This window comes from Diuraphis noxia, unplaced genomic scaffold (genome assembly GCF_037042655.1).
Source record: "Diuraphis noxia isolate RWA-SAM2 unplaced genomic scaffold, SU_Dnox_SAM2 contig0005, whole genome shotgun sequence".
In the NCBI taxonomy this organism is placed as follows: Eukaryota; Metazoa; Arthropoda; class Insecta; order Hemiptera; family Aphididae; genus Diuraphis; species Diuraphis noxia.
The window spans coordinates 44,974,491-44,995,047 of NW_028301715.1; the positions used below are offsets into that span (position 1 = coordinate 44,974,491).

General features: G+C 29.0%; 2 protein-coding genes across 7 annotated transcripts in view; one reads left to right on the top strand and one right to left on the bottom strand.

Moving 5' to 3' along the window:
• sick (sickie) overlaps positions 1 to 6,303 on the bottom strand; it is a 90,839-nt gene extending 84,536 nt beyond the window's left edge. For all 6 annotated transcript variants that reach the window (XM_089229766.1, XM_089229760.1, XM_089229762.1 and 3 more), the window contains exon 1: positions 6,116 to 6,303. The gene's annotated coding sequence lies outside the window, so the exon portion shown is untranslated. The remainder of the gene's footprint in view (positions 1 to 6,115) is intronic.
• Positions 6,304 to 13,874: 7,571 nt separating this feature from the next.
• LOC107174187 (lipid droplet-regulating VLDL assembly factor AUP1-like) lies at positions 13,875 to 20,465 on the top strand. Its single transcript, XM_015525040.2, has 9 exons — positions 13,875 to 14,110; positions 14,453 to 14,593; positions 14,650 to 14,797; positions 14,868 to 15,046; positions 15,123 to 15,284; positions 15,348 to 15,468; positions 15,581 to 15,752; positions 16,297 to 16,400; positions 18,311 to 20,465. Exons 1-9 carry the CDS (start codon positions 14,067 to 14,069, stop codon positions 18,431 to 18,433), a joined length of 1,194 nt encoding a protein of 397 aa, XP_015380526.1. The 5' UTR covers positions 13,875 to 14,066; the 3' UTR covers positions 18,434 to 20,465.
• The last annotated feature ends 92 nt before the right edge of the window (positions 20,466 to 20,557 follow it).

Consider the following 20,557-nt stretch of genomic DNA (forward strand, 5'->3'; position numbering starts at 1 on the left):
CGACTCGTCCAGAAGCGGCGAAAAATGTATTTATTCGTTCCACGAGATTTTACTTCTTTGTCAACATTATAATATAGGCATAGGATACCTATCATACAATTCATACAGAGATATAACATGATAATTAACGTCTATTAATCGTATTTCGATTTCTCAACAGCTTATTCACGTAAACATGGTATGATGGGCGCGGTATATTTACATTTTATATAATATATAAGTACGTATGTATAATATTATATGCAATCGGCTGAGTGCTCAAATCTCCAGAAATGCGGCGAAACCGTAAATTTAATGTAAATAATGAAGTTATTGGTACTATATAGACCGGTTTATATATTTTTTTATAAATTCCGTCGATGTTTGATTAAAAGTGTAGTAAACTATAATATTATTAAAGAAACAACTTACTGATCGTGTAAAATTGAAAAAACATAATATTCATCGTTCTATTGAAATTCAACCTCTATTCTGAAGATTGATATTCTAAATTAAATTTACAGCATAATATTATGTTAAATGTATCATATTCTTTATATTTTATTTTAGTTTATCGCAGTAAGATTTAATATCAATAATTTTAGTTTTTTTCACAATGTCCACGATTGTAGTCTTGAATGAAAACTGATAATGAATATTGTAGTATTACTATAAAATATAGGTAATAGTAAATATGATGTTTACTAATCTTTGTTTTTGAATAATATACAATAATATATGTTAAGTGCGCTTAATTCAATATGTTGATAAATGATAAATGATAATGTAAGGAATACTTTACAACCTATAAATCAATAAGTCTCTTTGATTACACATTTACACCGGTAAAACTGTTTGCTGTTTTTTGCTACTGACTGTGAAATGTAAATAATAAATTTATCAAGTATAATACGCTTCTATATATTTGATAATCCAATTAGACATACAATATTTTCTAGTGCTCTATACGATGTTTTGAATATTTTTCTTATTTACATATTAACGCCACACTGCATTTTTTTTTCTATTACAATATCTAATAACAAAATGATAAGAGGTTTTAACATAAGACTTACATAAATAATAATATAATATACTGATAATAGCATCTAGTTTGATATTTTGATCAAAATAATTAGAACATGAATAGGTACTGAATACTAAAATACTGAATATTATTGGAAATTAATCAAAATATTATTCGTAATTGGTTCTACTGCTGGATAAAGTAAATAATAAATTTTACGTCCCGTGACCTTGAATATTATTATGTGAATTCCTTTTTAAAATATTAGATGTAAAGCAACATTTTCCTATTTCTTAATTCGAAGTACTTAGTCCTAAAATATTTAAGCTTTCAGGTGATGTATTTATTAATAATTGAATCACGATGAAAATGATTGGATGTAAAATCAAATAAACAATAATGTCAATAATTTATGTTAAATGGAGTACTTAATTGAAAATTATCATTGTTAAATAAAATAACCAATAAAACATGTTTAAGATTTTCGGTATTCAAATCGCAATTTTGATTATATTTTAGATAATTTATTTACAAACATAACCAAATAATAAAATAATTAATCATAAATAATTTCTAATAATCTGAATTAGTTCTGCACTTTAAATGTAAACGGTTTTCTTGATTCTACATTAAACTTATTTTCGTTTCCAAATTTTTTATTTTGCCATAAATGGATATTTGAATTGGAATAAATTGTAAAATAGTTATTATAATGACATAAAGAAAACCATGATTAAAAAATTAAATATTTTGGGAAAAATATAAGTTTTATAAAGAGCTTCATATTTATATAATTGTGTAATATTAATGATGCTAATAATATACCATTACCATATAAATAAGTTGTTAAGTACCTTCCCACCTATATAGTTATAAGAACAATCTTAAGAAATGTGTTGAATTCATTTAATTAAGTTGGTACTTTTTAATATGTAAAATACCTAATATCTTCTAATAAAAAGTTGAACTGAAAGATTAGAATGTATCGAAATTAGAAAATATAATTTGTTATTTTTCTATATTTAAAACAAAAATGATTACAAAATATTTAAAATATTAAAATATCTATGTTTATAATTATGTATATAAAATTATTTTAAAGTTAGTATTATAATATTATATTATAATTCATCAGATTAAATTTCTCTTAACTATAAAAAATACAAAAATTATAGATTTTGTAATTTGTAAACTTTGTAATAGTTGTTACAACCAATAGGCAATAACCATCGAATGTTATACTTACGAGTATATTTTGTATATATTATAATTTAATATAATGTTTTATATAATGAGTAAACAAACGAAAGGGTAGAAATATATAGAGTAAGTTTATACACACACACACACTTAAGTGATTGCCAGTTATGAATGTGTTAGACGAAATTTTCCTGGATCCCAGGGGAATACGTATAGTAATAATATGTACGCGTCTAATTTGAGAAGGAAGATGCCAGAGACGGGCGCTTTAAAGGGTTACTGGCCCCTGTATGCACTAAAAATAAATACACCATAGAAAAAAAAGTTTGCCGGCCGACACAGGAAGTTTCATTGCACAGAATTATATTATACGCATATATGTACATGGACGTTTTTATACTATATTTTACTCGTGTGTCTAGCAGGTGCATCGAAAACATGTAAGTACGAAATTCAGACATAAATATCACAATATACAAGTTATATATTATTGTTTTAAATATATTATATAAAGACAATTTTATTAGTCTAAACGCGTGTCTTGTATTCTACAAAGTGTTTTTAACAAACCGATGAAATAAATATTTTTCTTTCGTCCTTACTCGCAAACAATAGCAACTGGTTAAGTTTAGGGTTCATAAGTAATTAAACAAAAATCCACTTATCGTCCTTAGTCCTATTGTTGTTTTATATATATACTCGTATACACACACACGTGCGTCTTGCCGTGATCGTGAAGGCTAGATGAGGTGATGATATCTTGCTCACCCTTCAACATTTTGTGTGAACGTTTAAAAACCATTAAATATACTGAGTACAAATGTTAGATTTATTTACCCAATATGTATTTTTTTAAAGGAAATCCATAGTGGCATAGTCTTATCTAATCGCGTGGTGGTTAAAATTATACGGGCAGATGCAGAGCTTAGCTTATTGTTTCACACGGGGCTTTTTGAAATACCTACTTTTTAGATAAATAATGTTTTAAGAATAAAATATAGAATGTTTCAAAAATTATTTTTCATCACATCAGAAATTTAATTTAATCGGTCATTTAAAATTTATTTTTTGAATGATTTGTTTTATATTATAAATTATAATATATAATACATTTTTCAAGTATCCTCATTATTTGAAATTAACAATAATATATTATGCTGCAAGTTAAATAAAGAATTACTAAAGACAAATGAAAAATCGTTTTTTTTTAACTTATACTTAAAAATAAAAATAAATGAAAAAATATGTTAACTTATAATTTTTTTCCAATTGTCTATTTATTTGGGTGTAATATTGTTTAATAGATGCATCATATATATATTATTATTTTAATGCGTTTTTGATGTTGAGACGTTGAGTACATTACGTATACTCGTATACCTATTATACATATATATGTGTGTGTATAACATAATATATTTACTAAGTTTTTTCAAAGGGTGGATATATCAATCTTAATGATAAATCTGGAGACTGGATTTAGTTTTAAAGGGGTTCGAGCAATGAGTGTTCAGCGTGGCGTGCTTAATATAGACTGACGTGGAGCGTATGCGAGTAAATTGCGAGACTGTCCATAGAGAGATAATTAAAACCTGTCACCCACTATTGAGAATCTTAAACTGTAATGCTTCCAAAACATAATCACGGTTTAATATTTTTGTCTTTAAATGTATACAATTTTGCTAGAATTAAAAATCACCATTAAAACCATCATACTTTTATGCCCTAGCATATACTAGCATGTTGATTGTTGGAATCGTTAGTTAATTACCTATACTTAACTTACACACATATATATAATCGTGAATATAAAATTTTTCGGATGATTTATAAGTTGTTTGATTGCAAATTACAATTTAAATTAAAATTAGCATCTATTTAGTATGATGGATAAGTAATCCAAACATTTTAATAACTTTGATATATCATATAGAATGTAGATTACCGAGGAAGTTTCGTCATATGATGCTATTTAGGCCTTAAAGATTTATGCATTTGTAGGCGTGAGACAATGGAGAAAACCGATTATCGAGTGTGTCATCGGCGGGTGTGGACGTTTTAATATAACCATAATATAAACAACAAAAAACTGAGAGGGAGTGAGAACCCGAAATAGTGCAACTAAAACGAATATTATTATACTTCACAGACACCCTTGTAATTATCGTCACCCCTGTTGTTGAAATAGGAAGTCCTCTTAGCACCTTCATGTTAAAAAGTTATGATATGGTATTTGAATATCTAACTATACAAACAAAAATGGGGGATGTATATTTGAATATCTACAGGAACAGGAAAGCACAGAATCAATAGTTATTTCGTTGCTTGATGTAAATTTCAGATTTGAATAGATTGACTAAAAAAATTGCTAATTTTTTTGTATACAAATATCCGGTTTTCAAAAATATTATTTTAAATCAAAAAATTTAGTAATCATGATATTTTTCATAAAAAATCATATATTAGAAATTATGATGAAAATCAATAGGTAGTAGGCACATTACAAATTAGAATAGTTAACAATTAATATAATAATAAAAATAAACTAACAGCTTATATTTTATACGCGTTAAGCAATTTTCTATTGAATTTTTATCATTGATACTAAATATTTTGTTATAATTATGATCCTTATGAATTTATAAATTTAAAATGTTTAAGTTTATGCAGACTATAAATTAAATTATAATAAAAGAAAATTTTCTTTTTGAAACACATAATGTAAACACAAAATCTTCATTATGTACCTACTAAGAATCCAAAGTAGTAAAGTAATACATTGTTTTATTCATAATTCATAATTTTTAAATATCATATTAAGCAAATTCTTAATTTGAAAACTAATTCCTAAATTGTTACGTAATTGTTAAACATATTACATGAATTGTGTTAATGTAGTGTATATGATACTTTAGAGTTTAAATCATAAATTATTGTATCGTAACACATGGACGTTTGATTATACATGTACAACATTTAAAAATTATTGTATTTAAAATGAATAGTTTGTTATCTAGTCGTAGAATTTATTAGTACTTGTATGTTTTAATAGTAGTTAAGTACCTACCAACATAATTTCGTAATTTAAAACAGAAACTCCAACAAAAAATTATTGGAAAATATTTCCCACCTGTATAATAATATCATATATTAATATTTTATGTATCAAATGTAATATTTACTGCAATATCTTATAATAATTATGTACTATATCCGATACAATATTATGTAGTATTGTTTTCTCAATATTTCGTAAATTTCTAAAATGTATGTTTTATAATTTTGTTTATCAGAAGCTCAAGTTTTAAAATAATGTATGAGTAGTTAATTAGTACCTATCACGTCATCCATTTCAAACATTTTAGATTTTTAGACACTTTAAGATTAATAATAATATGTACCTAAAATCTTGATGACTTGTAGATAAAATAAATTAAGTTAACAATTAATCTAATCAAAATATGCACTATTACACTATTAAAAACGTTTTCTTTCAAATAATTACTAATGGAAATTATTATTAAGAGGAGGTTACCTTTCCAAATGCCGAGAAAAAAATACATTAAAATAATATATATATTGTATAAATAATAAGTATAGTGTATACAATATAGATTCTCCACTATTCTGTAATAAGCAATATCATAATCTATAAGCTACCGTCACGTTCTAACCGTATATATGAATGTATTTATTTTGTATACGTCTGTTAGAACTAATCTTTGGGGTACGTTTAATGAATCGGTTTTAACATTGCAACCAACTCGTCGAATGCAATAATATCATGAAACGTTGTGTACGAATTTTTGCTAACTATAATATAATATATTTATTATTTATTATATTATTAATTTTTTTTTTTTTTTTTGCTATTTTTATTATTTTTTGTAGCGTATTTTTTTTTTTTACCTCGGTCCATATATCCAAATAGTTTCCGTCCGCAACGCACGTGACAATACGAAGTACAAAATCAGTGTCGAATATTGTCCACGACAGAAGTTCGATTTATAGCAATGATAACAACATTATACGCCACACACTGTGCATGGATGACGACGGACACCGATGGAGACGCGGCAAAGAAGCCGGCGCGCGCGGGACTGCACCGTACTATAGGCATTCACGTCTCGGTCGGCGCGTCACGTCGACATTTCGCCCACCCCCGAGCGCCGTCGCCGACGCCGAACGACGCTACACACTCACATACACGCGCGCGCACCACACATATACACACCACTGCCAACGCCGAAATTATAATATTATATAATTCCTCTGTATTTTCAGGTACTATATAATTTATATATATATACATAATATAACTGACATCATGATATGCACATATTATTCATTAACAATAAATAATAACAATATAATATGATTAGGGCTCGGATGTCATATTGTGTATTTGTGTGTATATAAATACGTATATACCCATATATATATATATATAGTTCCATAAAATGCGATTGATCGAACCCTTTACTATAGTGCATCTATCAGCTTGAGCTCAAGTATAGCAACAGAAATCAACTATAAAATCAGGGTTCTTTTTTAAATTTAATTTTAAGATTTTCACTTAAATAAGCAACTATGTAACGTTCAACAAGGCATTTACCTAATCAAATATTAATGATTGTAATTTTTCAAACGGCTTCATATATTATAAATGCATTATTTTGAATGTTTTAGCACATATTTTGGGTTTTTTAGAATATTACATTGCCAACCATGATTATGACAGTATCTGGTGACTGGCAGTACCTACCTAATTATTCTTTTCAATTTATGTATTTGATATGTTCTAACGTTTTAATAAAAGGGTTAATAATAACATTAATCGAGTATGTTTAGTTTAAAAACATAAACGTAACTATATACCTACTATTACAACTCTGAAGCAAATCTGACTGAAATTTACCTTCACCTATAACGAGACTAAACATAAACGACACAATGACACATGCCACACGCCACATAAATACACACCATTACACCACTGCTAATGATGAAATTATAATAATATAATTTCTCTCTTTTCAAACTCTATAACAATATATAAATATGATATGATTTACATACTAATCATCAATCATAAATAATAACCAGAGCTCGAATGTCATAGCGATTATAAATATGTGGGCAGTACCATAGTTAGGGTTTCCTAACCTATGGGTCGCGATGTTTGTATACTAATTAGAAAACTATCTTGATGATAAATAAAAACAATAATTTTAGACGTCAATGTGTTTAAAATTTTGTTTGATGTCTCTATATATACCTATGTCAGTATGTCCTATACGTATAATAATAATGTGAAGCATATACGTATACAGCTAGTGACCTTATTTAGACATTTTGAGCCTCCGGCCTGGAAATTAATGGCATCCATTTTTCAATAGGTATACTTTTTATATCATAGTAAATTAGTTTAGCGGTGATATAGTGGCAAAACTCTAATAGCTATAGGGCAACATATCTTTACGCTTCTGTGATATAGCACTATGTGTAATATGCTTTGTAGTAAATCATACAATTGGGTTACAATTTTTTGAGGGCTGAAAAAAATTAATATTAATAATCGGCTTAATTCAGAATTCCAGCTCCTGAATAGGTATATGGTTCAACCAAAGAATCATCCGACTATATGCGCATAACGCGACTATTTCACTGAGAAGGTTTTACTGTATTTAATATAAACATAATTGCATATAATATATAACAAAGTTTTTACGATGATTTTTTTTTTTTTTTTTGAGGAACATGTTTTACTTTTAAAATTCAGAGATGATATGCAGCTGAGCAATTTACATCGGCGCGTATATGATGAAAGCGAGTGACGCGTATCGGTGGCGGACAGTTTTTTCACGGATGATGACGACTTCGACGAAGCTCGCCAATACTCGATAAAAGACCGTAGTTGTCGTTTCGCTAGAATATCTACTTCACACAGTGCACTAATAAAAAAAAAATTATACGTCGCAATGGAAAATAGTACATATAAATCACTCGCGAAAACGAATTTCGATCGAAGACCGGACCGCAGACGGTCGCTTGCTTAAAAAATATCAAAGAAAAATGTCGTTTATAACCGCTCGGATGTAAAAAAAATTATATACAGTAAGTACCTTTATATTATATTATTATTCCACATTTCAACCGCGGGAAGTTGTAACCGACATCACGCAGTGCTTGTTGTTATTTTATTGAGATTGAGTGATTCTGCAGAGGTCGGTTACGGTTTTCAATTTTCTGAGACCACGCAATGACAATAACTAGAATCCACGTAATAATGTCGTACTAAAAACATAATTGCAAAAATGTCGTGAACACAAAAATATCGTGACGTTAAAAACATGAAAAATGTAATATTAATAAATAATATAAGCACCAACATAGTATTTATTATAATCAGATTAAATTATAATGTTATTAACACGTACATACATGAGGATCGTGCACAGTTTATACTACGTGTCGACAGAGGTATTGAACGTGATTATTTGGTTAAAGTTTTAATTTTATAGTTAAAACTTTAAGTTATAGCCTTCTAATAGACACACGCGTTCAAAGATAAGAATATTAGATGGAGTAAGATACTATTGTTATAACGTAGTCTTCGAGCCACCTCATAATAATTATATCGAGTCCTATATTGCTCACAATTGTTGCTATATAGATTGTTAATATTTCAAAAGAAATTATAATAGAAAAATAAAAACAGAATGACACAATAGTATCATTTATTTACATTTTTGTAGGGTTTTTTTTATCATCTATGATGTTATTAACAAAAAAAGCTTTTATAATATAGGCAACAATTATAATAATAACAACAATAGTAATAATAATAGTAACAATAATGGGTATAGGTACAAAACGTTTTAATTCGAAACTTCTTATTTTTATGGGGGGCTATATTACCTTCACTCGTGTCGTTTTTATTCATCCTAAAGTTAAAAAATTCATATTCGCTCTAATAAATGGATAAAAAAACAGTCAAGGAAAAATAAATGATCAAGTTACTAAGGTTGCTTATAAGTTTTAATTAGGCTCTTCGAACCACGTTATTTTAGCACGACTATTGATCATGTTTAAAATCAAAATTATTGTAATAGTCTTCGAGTCTTTGACGCGTTATACACGATCACGCCGTGTCCTATATAATGTACGTGAATCCGGCGCGCGCAAACCAATAATATTCTATTCTGACCGTATGCTGTTCCGTCGCAATACGATGTGTCCGATGCGACAAAACACAAACTGTTTTGTTTTTTTGTGTCGCGTTGGTCGGATTCACGTATATAGGACACGGCATTACGCCCACGGCGGTCACCGTTCCACCGATCGTCTCGTCAAATTTCGGTATTGCTGCAGGCCGGACACGGATCGAGAAATCACGCAATGGACCCGAGCCCGCAAACCGTGTCAACCCGCCAAAGTAAACAGACACACTACGTCCAGCTAGCATCAAACCGATCGACGCTTCGGTCACATTCACCTTTTATTGACTCGATTGGGCCGCCACCGCCGTCCAGCGTATATGCAATAAATAGGTAACCTATACTATAACCGTCGTGGACCGATCACGCGATGGCCAGAGAGGTGGCTGATAAAGAATGTGTCGGCCTGATACGCAGTCGCCGAGCTGCTCTTGACATAACGAACTGGATAGCACGGTTCGGCTTGGCCGACGTCATCACCACCGACCAAGGCCGTCAGTTCGAGTAGGATCTGTTCGGATCAGCATTCAGCACATTCGAACATCGCGCCGTATATCGCCATCAGGCCAACGGTATGGTAGAACGTTTTCACAGCACGCGCGCACGAATTGCTCAAGTGCAGGTCAGCAAGCTGCTTATCGCGCGTGCTACTCGCAACGCAGTCAAAGAGGGCATCGAACAAGGTTCCGTTGAGTTGGTATACGGCAACACGCTCAGAATCTCATCATCAGGCGAGTATACTTTCACACCGCTACACAACCCGAGCCACGGCCACCGCCCGAGCTGGTAGCAGCGTTGCGAGACTCCACGAGACAGCTTCGATACCACGAGATACTCGAAATGCCTCCCGATCTGAGCCGGGTCAGTCATGTTTTTGTCCGGATCAACGCGGCCAGGCCTCCGCGCTCCAGCCATCACGTTACGAGCGGCCACTCACGCGTATAGTCATACCCGAACGCCCGCGGAGAAGACGTCAACGGCGTGGATTTCCATCGATCTATATTCAAGACAGCATATTCATCGCATCACGGAGGACCCACTTGCTGGCCACACGTACGCAGTCCAATCCGTCGACGACGAATCGAATTTCACCCCGTCCATTTTGTTGTTGTATTCGTTACCGACCGACGTACCTGATGTTCGTGCTGTTCACCACGCGAACAGTCGCGCACGGCTCTCTCTCATTCGCCACCGATGACCTCGCGCATCAAGCACGTCTTTTTCTCGCCGCTCGCCGTAGCCTTTTTGCGCATCGATTTTCTATTCGCATTTTTGTCGACTAACTCGTTTAAATTTTCATTCGCAAAACGTCCGATCGCCCGTGCAACTTTTATTGATCCGCTCACGCACATGCTGCACCTGACGATCGGCGTTCTCAATCAGTAGGCCACTCACAAATCACAATATTTAATATTATGTCATCGAAATTGGTTGTTTGCGTGCATAATAAAAATTGTTTCTGTCGACACACTGCACGTGTCCGACGTCTATGTCTACGTCTACGTCTACGTATTTGCGTTGCTTTTGTTTATTTATTTTTTTTTTTTGTAGTTTACCCGCGTGCTGTTCTGCAGCTTCTGTTATTGTTCGGAGTCAAATGATCAGTTGCGTAAGTGTAGCCGTGTATTTCAGGCACGTATCTAGGGGGGTATTTTTGGATTTCAAACAGCCCCAGAAATATTTGCAGGTTTTTGTACGGTCATTTACTTTTTATTCTATTTTAATTTTGATCGTCATATCATACTTTAATAGACAGGTATTACATTGTGTTCGCGCTGTGAAAAACCGGCTAAAGCAAAATATAAAAATTCAATACTAACAATTTATTAAAATAATTAATATAATAATATAGAAGTTAATTGTGAAGATATATCAACATAATGGTTGAAAATTCGATTTAGTATTGTAATTTTTTTTATGCATCAACGTTTATATTTAAAAAAAAGTATTATATCTAATGTTTATTAAAAAAATATTCTACTTTTCAATAACCGATTTTCAAAAATACCCCCCAAAACTTTTTTCTGCGTATAGGTGAACGATTACTTAATACTTCATTGATGTATTAAATTATTGCTTTTAATATTAGCCCCTGCCTTCTACACCAAATAATTTACGATAGTGATGGACGAAAGTTATCAGCTGATATTCGGATATAATATTATAATAAACGAGTGAGAGTAAAAATAAATTATAACGCTGACGCGCGACGGCAACGTCCAAAATCGTGATCGCGGAGGAACTAAACGGAAGTGACGGTGAAACCGAAGGGTGAAATAATTGTGACAGACAGACAGATCAAAGAAGTGTTGCGAGAAATGATACCGTTTTACCACACATTACATTTACATAATATTATCACAGCAATAAGTACTTCCCGGCGATTCAGCCATTGTGTGATGAAACAGTGACAAATAGGATGACAACTTTAGTGAGTTATAAGTGTGTTTCATACAGTATTTTAAATTAAAATTTGAAGTAACTAGAGACAGTGACGATGTTGAAGAATCGTGAAATTGTCAATTTTGTTGTATATGATTTCGGCATGTGACGAGTTTCAACTGATGTTTTTTTGACAATATTATTGAAAATGTCTCGCTTCTCGCAAATGCCGCCGCCACGCTTTTTACCCTTTGATGGTTTTACCGTCACCTATAATACACATAGGTAAGTTCCTCCTATCACCACTTGTTCATTTCTGAAAACAACCAATTCCCGTTTGGCTGTATGCGAAAAATATATTTTCTTTTTGTTATTTTTTCTTTTAAATTTTTGAATATAATTAAGTTTGAATTGTATAAAAATTGACATTTTTTACGGACAATAGAGTGCCTGGAATCAGCTATAATAATTGTACTTTTTGCCTTTTGGTTCATTGTGTACGTAGCTGACACTTTGACAGCTCGATAATAAATAATATTTTATCATTCTACCTGCAAGTTAACCGAACATGCTAAATCATATACAGCAGTGCAATCTAGTTGTAAAAGTATTCGGTAAATTTATAAAAAATCGTCGAACAATGCATAACATGGAGAATTATACACTATAATAATATTATGTATATTTATTATGAATTTCTAGAAATTTGACAAAAATTGTTCAAAATTAGATAAACCATTGATTAGGTCGATTGGGTATATTATATTAGAAGGAATAGACAATTCGTTGAAAAATCAACAATTTAAAATACTATAAATTCGCTCCAATAATATCTTAAAGCAAGTTTAAAGAAGAAATTAAAATAATAATAAATAGTAATAAATAAATTTGTAACGTTTGATTTTTAATGAAAAATAAAATGTTTTCAAGAGTATATTTTAGCATTTTTGCTTATTTTTAGAGTATATTTGACAATTTTAAGGGCATACATACATGCATATTTTAAGAGTTTTTAGAGCACGAAGTCCCTAGCCCTAGTCATTATATTTCTAGATCCGTAACGTTTTTTAGTTTAAGCAGCTAGAATTACAATCGACTAGTGATTATACTTAGCACTGAACACAGTCTGTACCTACAGACGGCCCGATGTAAGTCTTGGAATTTAATTGTTTTATCAGTATGGTATCAAAGATAATTCCTAAATTTATCCGAAAGGTCATAATCATTTTCTGCATGGAATTTTTGGTCGTATAGGTATATTTTCGTGATTATATTGAATATAAAATAATATAAATCTTGATTTGTCGAGTATACCTATTGATTAAATAAAATATTATGGGAGAAAAATCGATTACCAAAACATTGCTGTATTATATTATGAGATTATGACTGCAAAAATAATTTCTGAATAGTGAATATTTGAATTGGAAAAACAATATTTTCTATGAAATACCATAATATGGCCGTGTCACACGGACATTATTTGTTATCTCCGTCTAACAAACGTACAACATGGCAAACTTTTGATCGCAATAATACATAAATACATTTAACTCGTTATTTCTAAAACTGGAGTGAATTTACCTCTTATACAACTTAAAGGCAAGAATATTATCTAGAGCACCTCTGAAGATTTTATTGATATTATTTTTAAGTAAGTACCTAACTTAAGAAGTTATGACCATTTTTAAACTTTTTTTAACGATAAAAACTTACTTAAAATTAACAATATTAATAAAATCCTCCGAAATGCCCTAGATAATATTCTCAATTTGTGGTTCAGTCATTAAGGGTAAGTTTAAGCCACAGACTTCTAAGCACGATCTTTGAAGATATCTTCTAAGATCGTGCTTCTATTCTAAGTATAGTTAGTATAGGGCACTGTACGTCTGTACTACAGATAGATACATGTACTAACTGTACACTGTACAGTTGTAGATAATAATATAGATTATTAACAGACAGCTGATATCTACAACCAAGTAAAAGATACCAGACCTGTTATCAACGTTTGAGAATTATTATTGATAACGTAATGATAATTAAATCTATTATTCTATTCCGTCTTCTATCCGTCTCTGTGGTAAATATTATAATATCATATTGATGTATTATGTATAAATGTTTAATGTTATGTTTTTATTAAAGAATTTTTGTAATAAATAATAACTCCATTGTTCATTACTACATTTGGGCCTTAGAAATCCATTTAAATATATTGTTTCACGTATATAGATCAACACAATATCTTCCGAACAATGAGCCCCAATATTGAAGTTGAACATTTAGTGGAAAAATCAAGGTGAGCAATTATTTTTGTGTAATTATTTCTAGTTTTCAGTTGGTTTATTTTAGTTTTTTACACGTGTTGAGCGTTTTTCATAACATAATCTGTTAAAAGGTTTGATGTAGTTTGTTGAATATTTTGTTTATAAAGTTGAATGTATGACAAATGTCACGTATCATCATTATATTAATTATTTCAGCCCATTTTATTAAACTGTGATTATTAATTAAGATCATTTAATATTTCAACTATTACATTTAAGGATTTTTAAATGTTTACTTGTAAACTGTAATATATTATATTTTAATGAATAATATGAAATATTTGGTATTATATAATTATGGTTATAATCTTTAGGTTTCCAAAGACCATAAATGAAACACTAGGAATAATTGCTTATTTTCCATTTGGAGTTATTCTAGTGGTTTTAAGAGTTTTTATTGCAATAAATGCAATACTTTTAACAGTGATGTTGAGCAATTACCCAAATATCCGCAGGTAAATTACATGTAGGTATATTATTATGATTATTTACTAATGTCTTATGTTCGTAGACCTCTTCTGAAAGTTATGTCTGGTGTTCTTGGACTAATTGTAGTTGAAAAAGAAAATTCTTCAACTAAGAAAAGCAGAGTGTTGGTTTCAAATTATTTGTCTTTATTTGATCATATTGCGTTACATTTGTCAACAGGAAGTTATGCTGTATGTTCATAAGTATCAACTATAAATTATCATAGATTTTTTTTTAAATATTTTTATTTCAATTTTTCAGCCAACAACTTTATTTAGTACACCTGTGGCATTGTATTTTGGGTTAATATCTATATTGACTAATGATAATATTACAACGGAGAGAACTATATTGAAACAATTTTTAGCTAATGATAATAATAATTCTCTGCTCTTATTCCCAGAAGGAGCTACTACTAATGGAAAATGTGCTTTACTTAGGTATTTATTAAAATGTTTAGTTAATTATTTTTTAAATACCTACTATAATAATTTTGTTTGTTTATCAAAACATAAGATTTTCTAATGTACCAGCTTTAATAAGCGACAATTTACAACCAGTAGCTTTAAGAATTATTCGACCATCATTTGCAAATATTAATTTATCAGTGCTCGGATCCAAATATTTTACAGAAATATTATGGTTTTTTTTTGTTCCATTCACAAAATTTGAATACAAGTGAGTAAACTGACAGGTTGTTTTAATTAGTACCTTTATAATTTAATATTTCAAATACCACAGACTTCTCGAGGTAATTAAAAAATCTGAAGACGAGTCTAATGAAACTTTCATGTCCAGGGTGGAAATAGCCATTTCTCAAGAACTCAACATATCTACTTCAAATATTACTAAAAACGATAAAGTATGATATTATAAATTTTGAAATATAAGCATAGAATAATATTATATTTTATAAACTATGATTTATAGTAACTATATTTAATAAAATAATCAAATTTTACATTCAATTTTAGAATGAATATAAAAAGAAATACTTTTTGGAGTTGGCAGAAAACGCTAGAAAGCGTAACAAACATCATGTAACTCTGGATAATTTTGAAGAGGATCCTGAAATATTAAGAATGGCTGTACAAGTTACTGATGTTCTTCCATACGTTCCCCAGAATGTTGTCATTGCTAACCTTAGTATGCAAACTAATAAGCCTTTTTACTTATATAAATTATTACCAGGATTTAAGTTTGTGCATTTGCTCATCAGCCCCAAGTTATATTACATTGTAAGTTGTAGGTAAAATTTAAATACATTTGCTTCAAGGTAAATAGAATACAATATTAGAAATTTTCTTTTGTATGTATTGTATATTTTGAGGTTTTTGTCATTATCACAATGACATTTTAAAAAATGAAACCAATTCATATATGATATATAGTTAAATTATAAAAATAAGGGTCAGCCTGATAATTCAATGAAAACAATTTTTAACCAACACGTGGACAAAAAAGTAATTCATTATTCATACTTTTAAATTAAAAATATTAGGATGACATTGACTTAAAAAAAAAAATAAAATTTGTTCTTATTTATGATTTTTTTAGATCATAGTTGCATACATTTTTTAATCTTATTTTAGTGCACAAATTTACAAGCCCTGATCATTATTCCATGACTATAATGCATCACTTATGAGTTATGACGGTACAATATCATTTAATGATTTTTATTTCATAGGGCGAACAAGATGTGTTGATATAACAATTACAAATATACTTGATGGCACTATTAAGTTTACTCCATTGCCGCCACCACAGTCTTCCAAAGAACCAAAGACTACGGTAAGCCATGTCATATTATGTAAATTATAATCTTATTTCATTTTACTAAATATGCTATAACTATTAATATATAACAACCTTAATCATTTAATGATATTATATGTCTACAACTTTAACTGAGAATTTTTTTTTCAAATATTATTCAGTATTCAGTCATCATATAGCTAGTTACTTTTTGTTTAAATGTTGATTCTGATTCAAAGTATTTTTTATTTTATTGAAGATTACACATTCATTATGTTTTCAATAAATAAACAAGTCCATGATTAGTTATTCCATTAAACACTGATTAAATATTAACAACTACTTAGTCATGTTATCGAATTTAGTCATTTATCATCACATTTGTTTTAACATAAATTAAAATAATTTTTTAATATAAATTAAAATAATTTTTTAATATAAAATATTTTGCTTTACCAAAGTTATATGAGATTGAAAATATCATCAAGATCCATTGTGTAATAAAAAATATAAGAAAGATTAGGTATATTAAAAGAATTGATTGAAAAATTAACACCTGAGATGATTATAATTAAGTACAGGAAGCTGTTTATTTATATAGGATTACATCACTGAGCACTCGGTCAATATTTAGAGTAAATGAGCAATTATTAATTATGAAATTTACTATATACAGGGTGTCCCTTGAGAAATTTATCCATTGCGATACCTACCGAAATAATGGAGATATTAAAATTCTGATTTTGTAATAAGACTCACGGGGGTAAGAACTACAATAATTTCATATTTTAATGTTTTTGTAAAAAAGTTAAAAAATATATTTTCTTATTTAATTATTTCCAAAAAAATTCATTATAGCCATTTTGTAAAGTTTATTTGTCTGAAAATATCGACAATTCAAAATTTTATTTTCATTAGTTCTCTGATTTTTAAATTTTTTTTTTTAGTTTCAAGAAAAATTGCGAATTATTAAACACTGTAGTGTTATCAAACATGTAAAACGCTGTGCCGCGTGCGTGCTCTATGGTCGATCAAATGATTTCAGAATGCCTAGGCATGTTCATATTTTATTTCTTTAAAACTAGGAAAAATACTAAAAATCAGGAAATTAGTAAAAATTAAATTGTGAAACTTCAATATTTTCAGAAAAATAAACTACAAAATGGCTAGTTAATTTTTTTGAAAATAATCAAATTAAAAAATATATTTTTAACTTTTTTACCAAAACATTAAAATAAATTTAAAAAAGCGGGTAAGTCGTGGATATCGCTCTGCTGTACAGTAGGTAACAAGTGGGTACTATAATGGATGGAATTAAATTTGAATCCAATGATATTTTATCATTGTATACGAAAAACGATTCTGAGCGAAGATGGTTTATCTGTCTAGGATATATATAGATTATTAAAAATTTTCAAATCTTACATTTAAATAAATTTTTTTTATGAATTTCTAGCTTAATATAATTTGCGAATTTTCGTGATTTTTACGTATGTTGTCAAAATTCAAACTTTGAATGCCTGTAAAAAAAATTGTGACTGTATTTCTTTTATTTTTCATCTGCTATTGTAACAATATGTTAAGAGCCTTGTATTAAATTGTCAAGCTTTTCTACCCAAAAAAACTAATAATGATCGAAAGTAGTGCGTCCAGGCCCGGTGGCAATTTTAAGTGGATAATAAGAGTTGTAACCTTAAATATTATGGAACATTTTTAAATCACACCAGGTGGTAACCTTAGCTTCACAACTAGCTGATATTAACTCTAAGATTTGTTTCATAAAAAATAAACAAATCATTAACCATCCTTGATACCCATTTTTATTTTGGTTTAAATTATTTGTTAAGTATTGTAAGTTATGTGGGTCAACTGAGTCACAAGTAAGAGAAGAAATTAAGTTTTACTCTCAGTTTAAGTTTACTTATGTTTTGTGGTTTAATTTTTAGCCCAAAAAAACAGAACCCAATAATTTTGGAGTTGGATCATTCATGGATAGGAAAGCAAAATTGATTGATGAAGCTCGCCAACGATACATAAAAAAACATGGACTTCATCATTTGGTACAGTGACTTATACCAGTGTGTAAGTGATGGCTAAAAGAGGACAACGGCGTACTTCATCAGCATCGTGGAAATGTCCCAATAAATTAATTTGAACGCTCTATGTTTGATTTTCTTTTTAAATGTATATTTATGGAAATGGAGCAGGTACTTATTGGATAATATAAAACGTGTTAATCCTTTGTACGAATGTTAACGCGACTCTTATTAAATTAATTACTACTATAATATAGACAATATATACCGGGTGATTCTTTAATCATTGAACACTCATTATTTCAAAAATTATTAATGTTTTTGAAAATATTATTTACATAGTTTCAAGTTATTAAAAAACCAACTTTTATATTAAAAATTAAATTTTTAAATATTTTTTAAGTTTTTTACTTTTTTGAATGACAACATAGATTTTTAATTTCATATTCCAAAGCAGAATATTTTTCTAAGTATTTTGATTCTTAAAAATTGAATTTAGGACGAGTAGTTTATGAGTTATAAGTATTTAAAGTTTAGACGGCTGCATCCGAGTTGGGTCCCAAATTTAAAATTGCTACACTAGTTGGGTCTTGAATTATTTTAGGTACTATACTAGTTGGGTCCCGGATTTTTGTAAGTACTATACTAGTTGGGTCCCGGATTTTTATAGGTACTACACTAGTTCAGTCTTGAATTATTTTAACTACAACATTAGTCCTTGAATATTTTTTGGTAAGTACTACACTATATTAACATTTTCTATCCCATTTTAACTGACTTAGGACTGTCTATAATCTATTTAGACCACAAGTATGGTTAAAAATGTTTTTTACAGCTTTTTTTTTTGTTTTGTTTCTTTTCCATTAAAATATAAGTTATTAGAATTTTATAAAAATCAACTTCACAAAATCACTTTTGTGTTGGTAAAAATATTAAAAATGTTAAAAACCAAGTATAAAAATACATATTATATAATATAAATATAGCCATATAAATTTAAGTGAAAAAATATTAAAATGTTAAAGTAATTATATAATATAAACACAAATAAAATAATATTTTTTGAAAAATCACATGTGTGTTGGTAAAAATGTATACGACATTAATTGTACAAAATCAAATCGATTGATTATTCCTGCAATTTTTTTATTATATATTATATTATATATTTTAATATTTAAAAAAAAAAACTGTAAAAAACATTTTTAACCATACCTGTTAAAATAGATCATAGACAGTCAGTTAAAATTGGAACGAAAATGTTAGCATAGTGTAAGTCTTACCAAAAAATATTCAGGAACTAGTGGAATACCTAAATTAATTCGGGACCCAACTAGTTTAGTACCAGCTATTAGCCTCTAGTACTCGAGACCTCGGATGCGCCAGTTAGACAAGCGGAATAGTGGACAAACATTTTGCGGGGTAACCCCGTACCACTCCACTCTGCCAATCTAAACTTTAAATACTTATAACTCATAAACTACTCGTCCTAAATTCGATTTTTATGAATCAAAATACTTAGAAAAATATTCTGCTTTGGATTATGAAATTAAAAAACTATGTTGTCATTCAAAAAAGTAAAAAACGATAAGGATAAAAAATATTTAAAAACATAATTTTTTAATAAAAACGTTGGTTTTTTAACAACTTGAAACTATGTAAAATAATATTTTCAAAAACATTAGTATTTTTTGAAATAATGTGTGTTCAATGATAAAAGAATCACCTGGTATATTCTATTATTACCTACTAACTTTTTGTTATACTTTTACTTTTTACGTGAAAACATTATTATCATTTGATTGTATTCTTAATGCGTTCATACATGATACATGTATAAATACTAAATAGAACACATACACAGATCAAGTAGTGTTGTTTTATGATATGTTTGTAAACAGATTTATTATTGAAGGTAATCATTTTTATTTTTTTTTTATATATATAAATATACACATTATATTTATCTAATAATATTATATTTATGGTTATAAGAATATTAACAACTTATATTGCATTATTTTTAAATGATATACAATATACACGTTGATTCGAGCTTTACAAATAGTTTTATTTTATTATATGTATCTGCATAAAGAGAGAATATTTTGGCCTCCAAAAAAACTAATTCAGTAAGCTTTCAAAAAAGGAAAACAA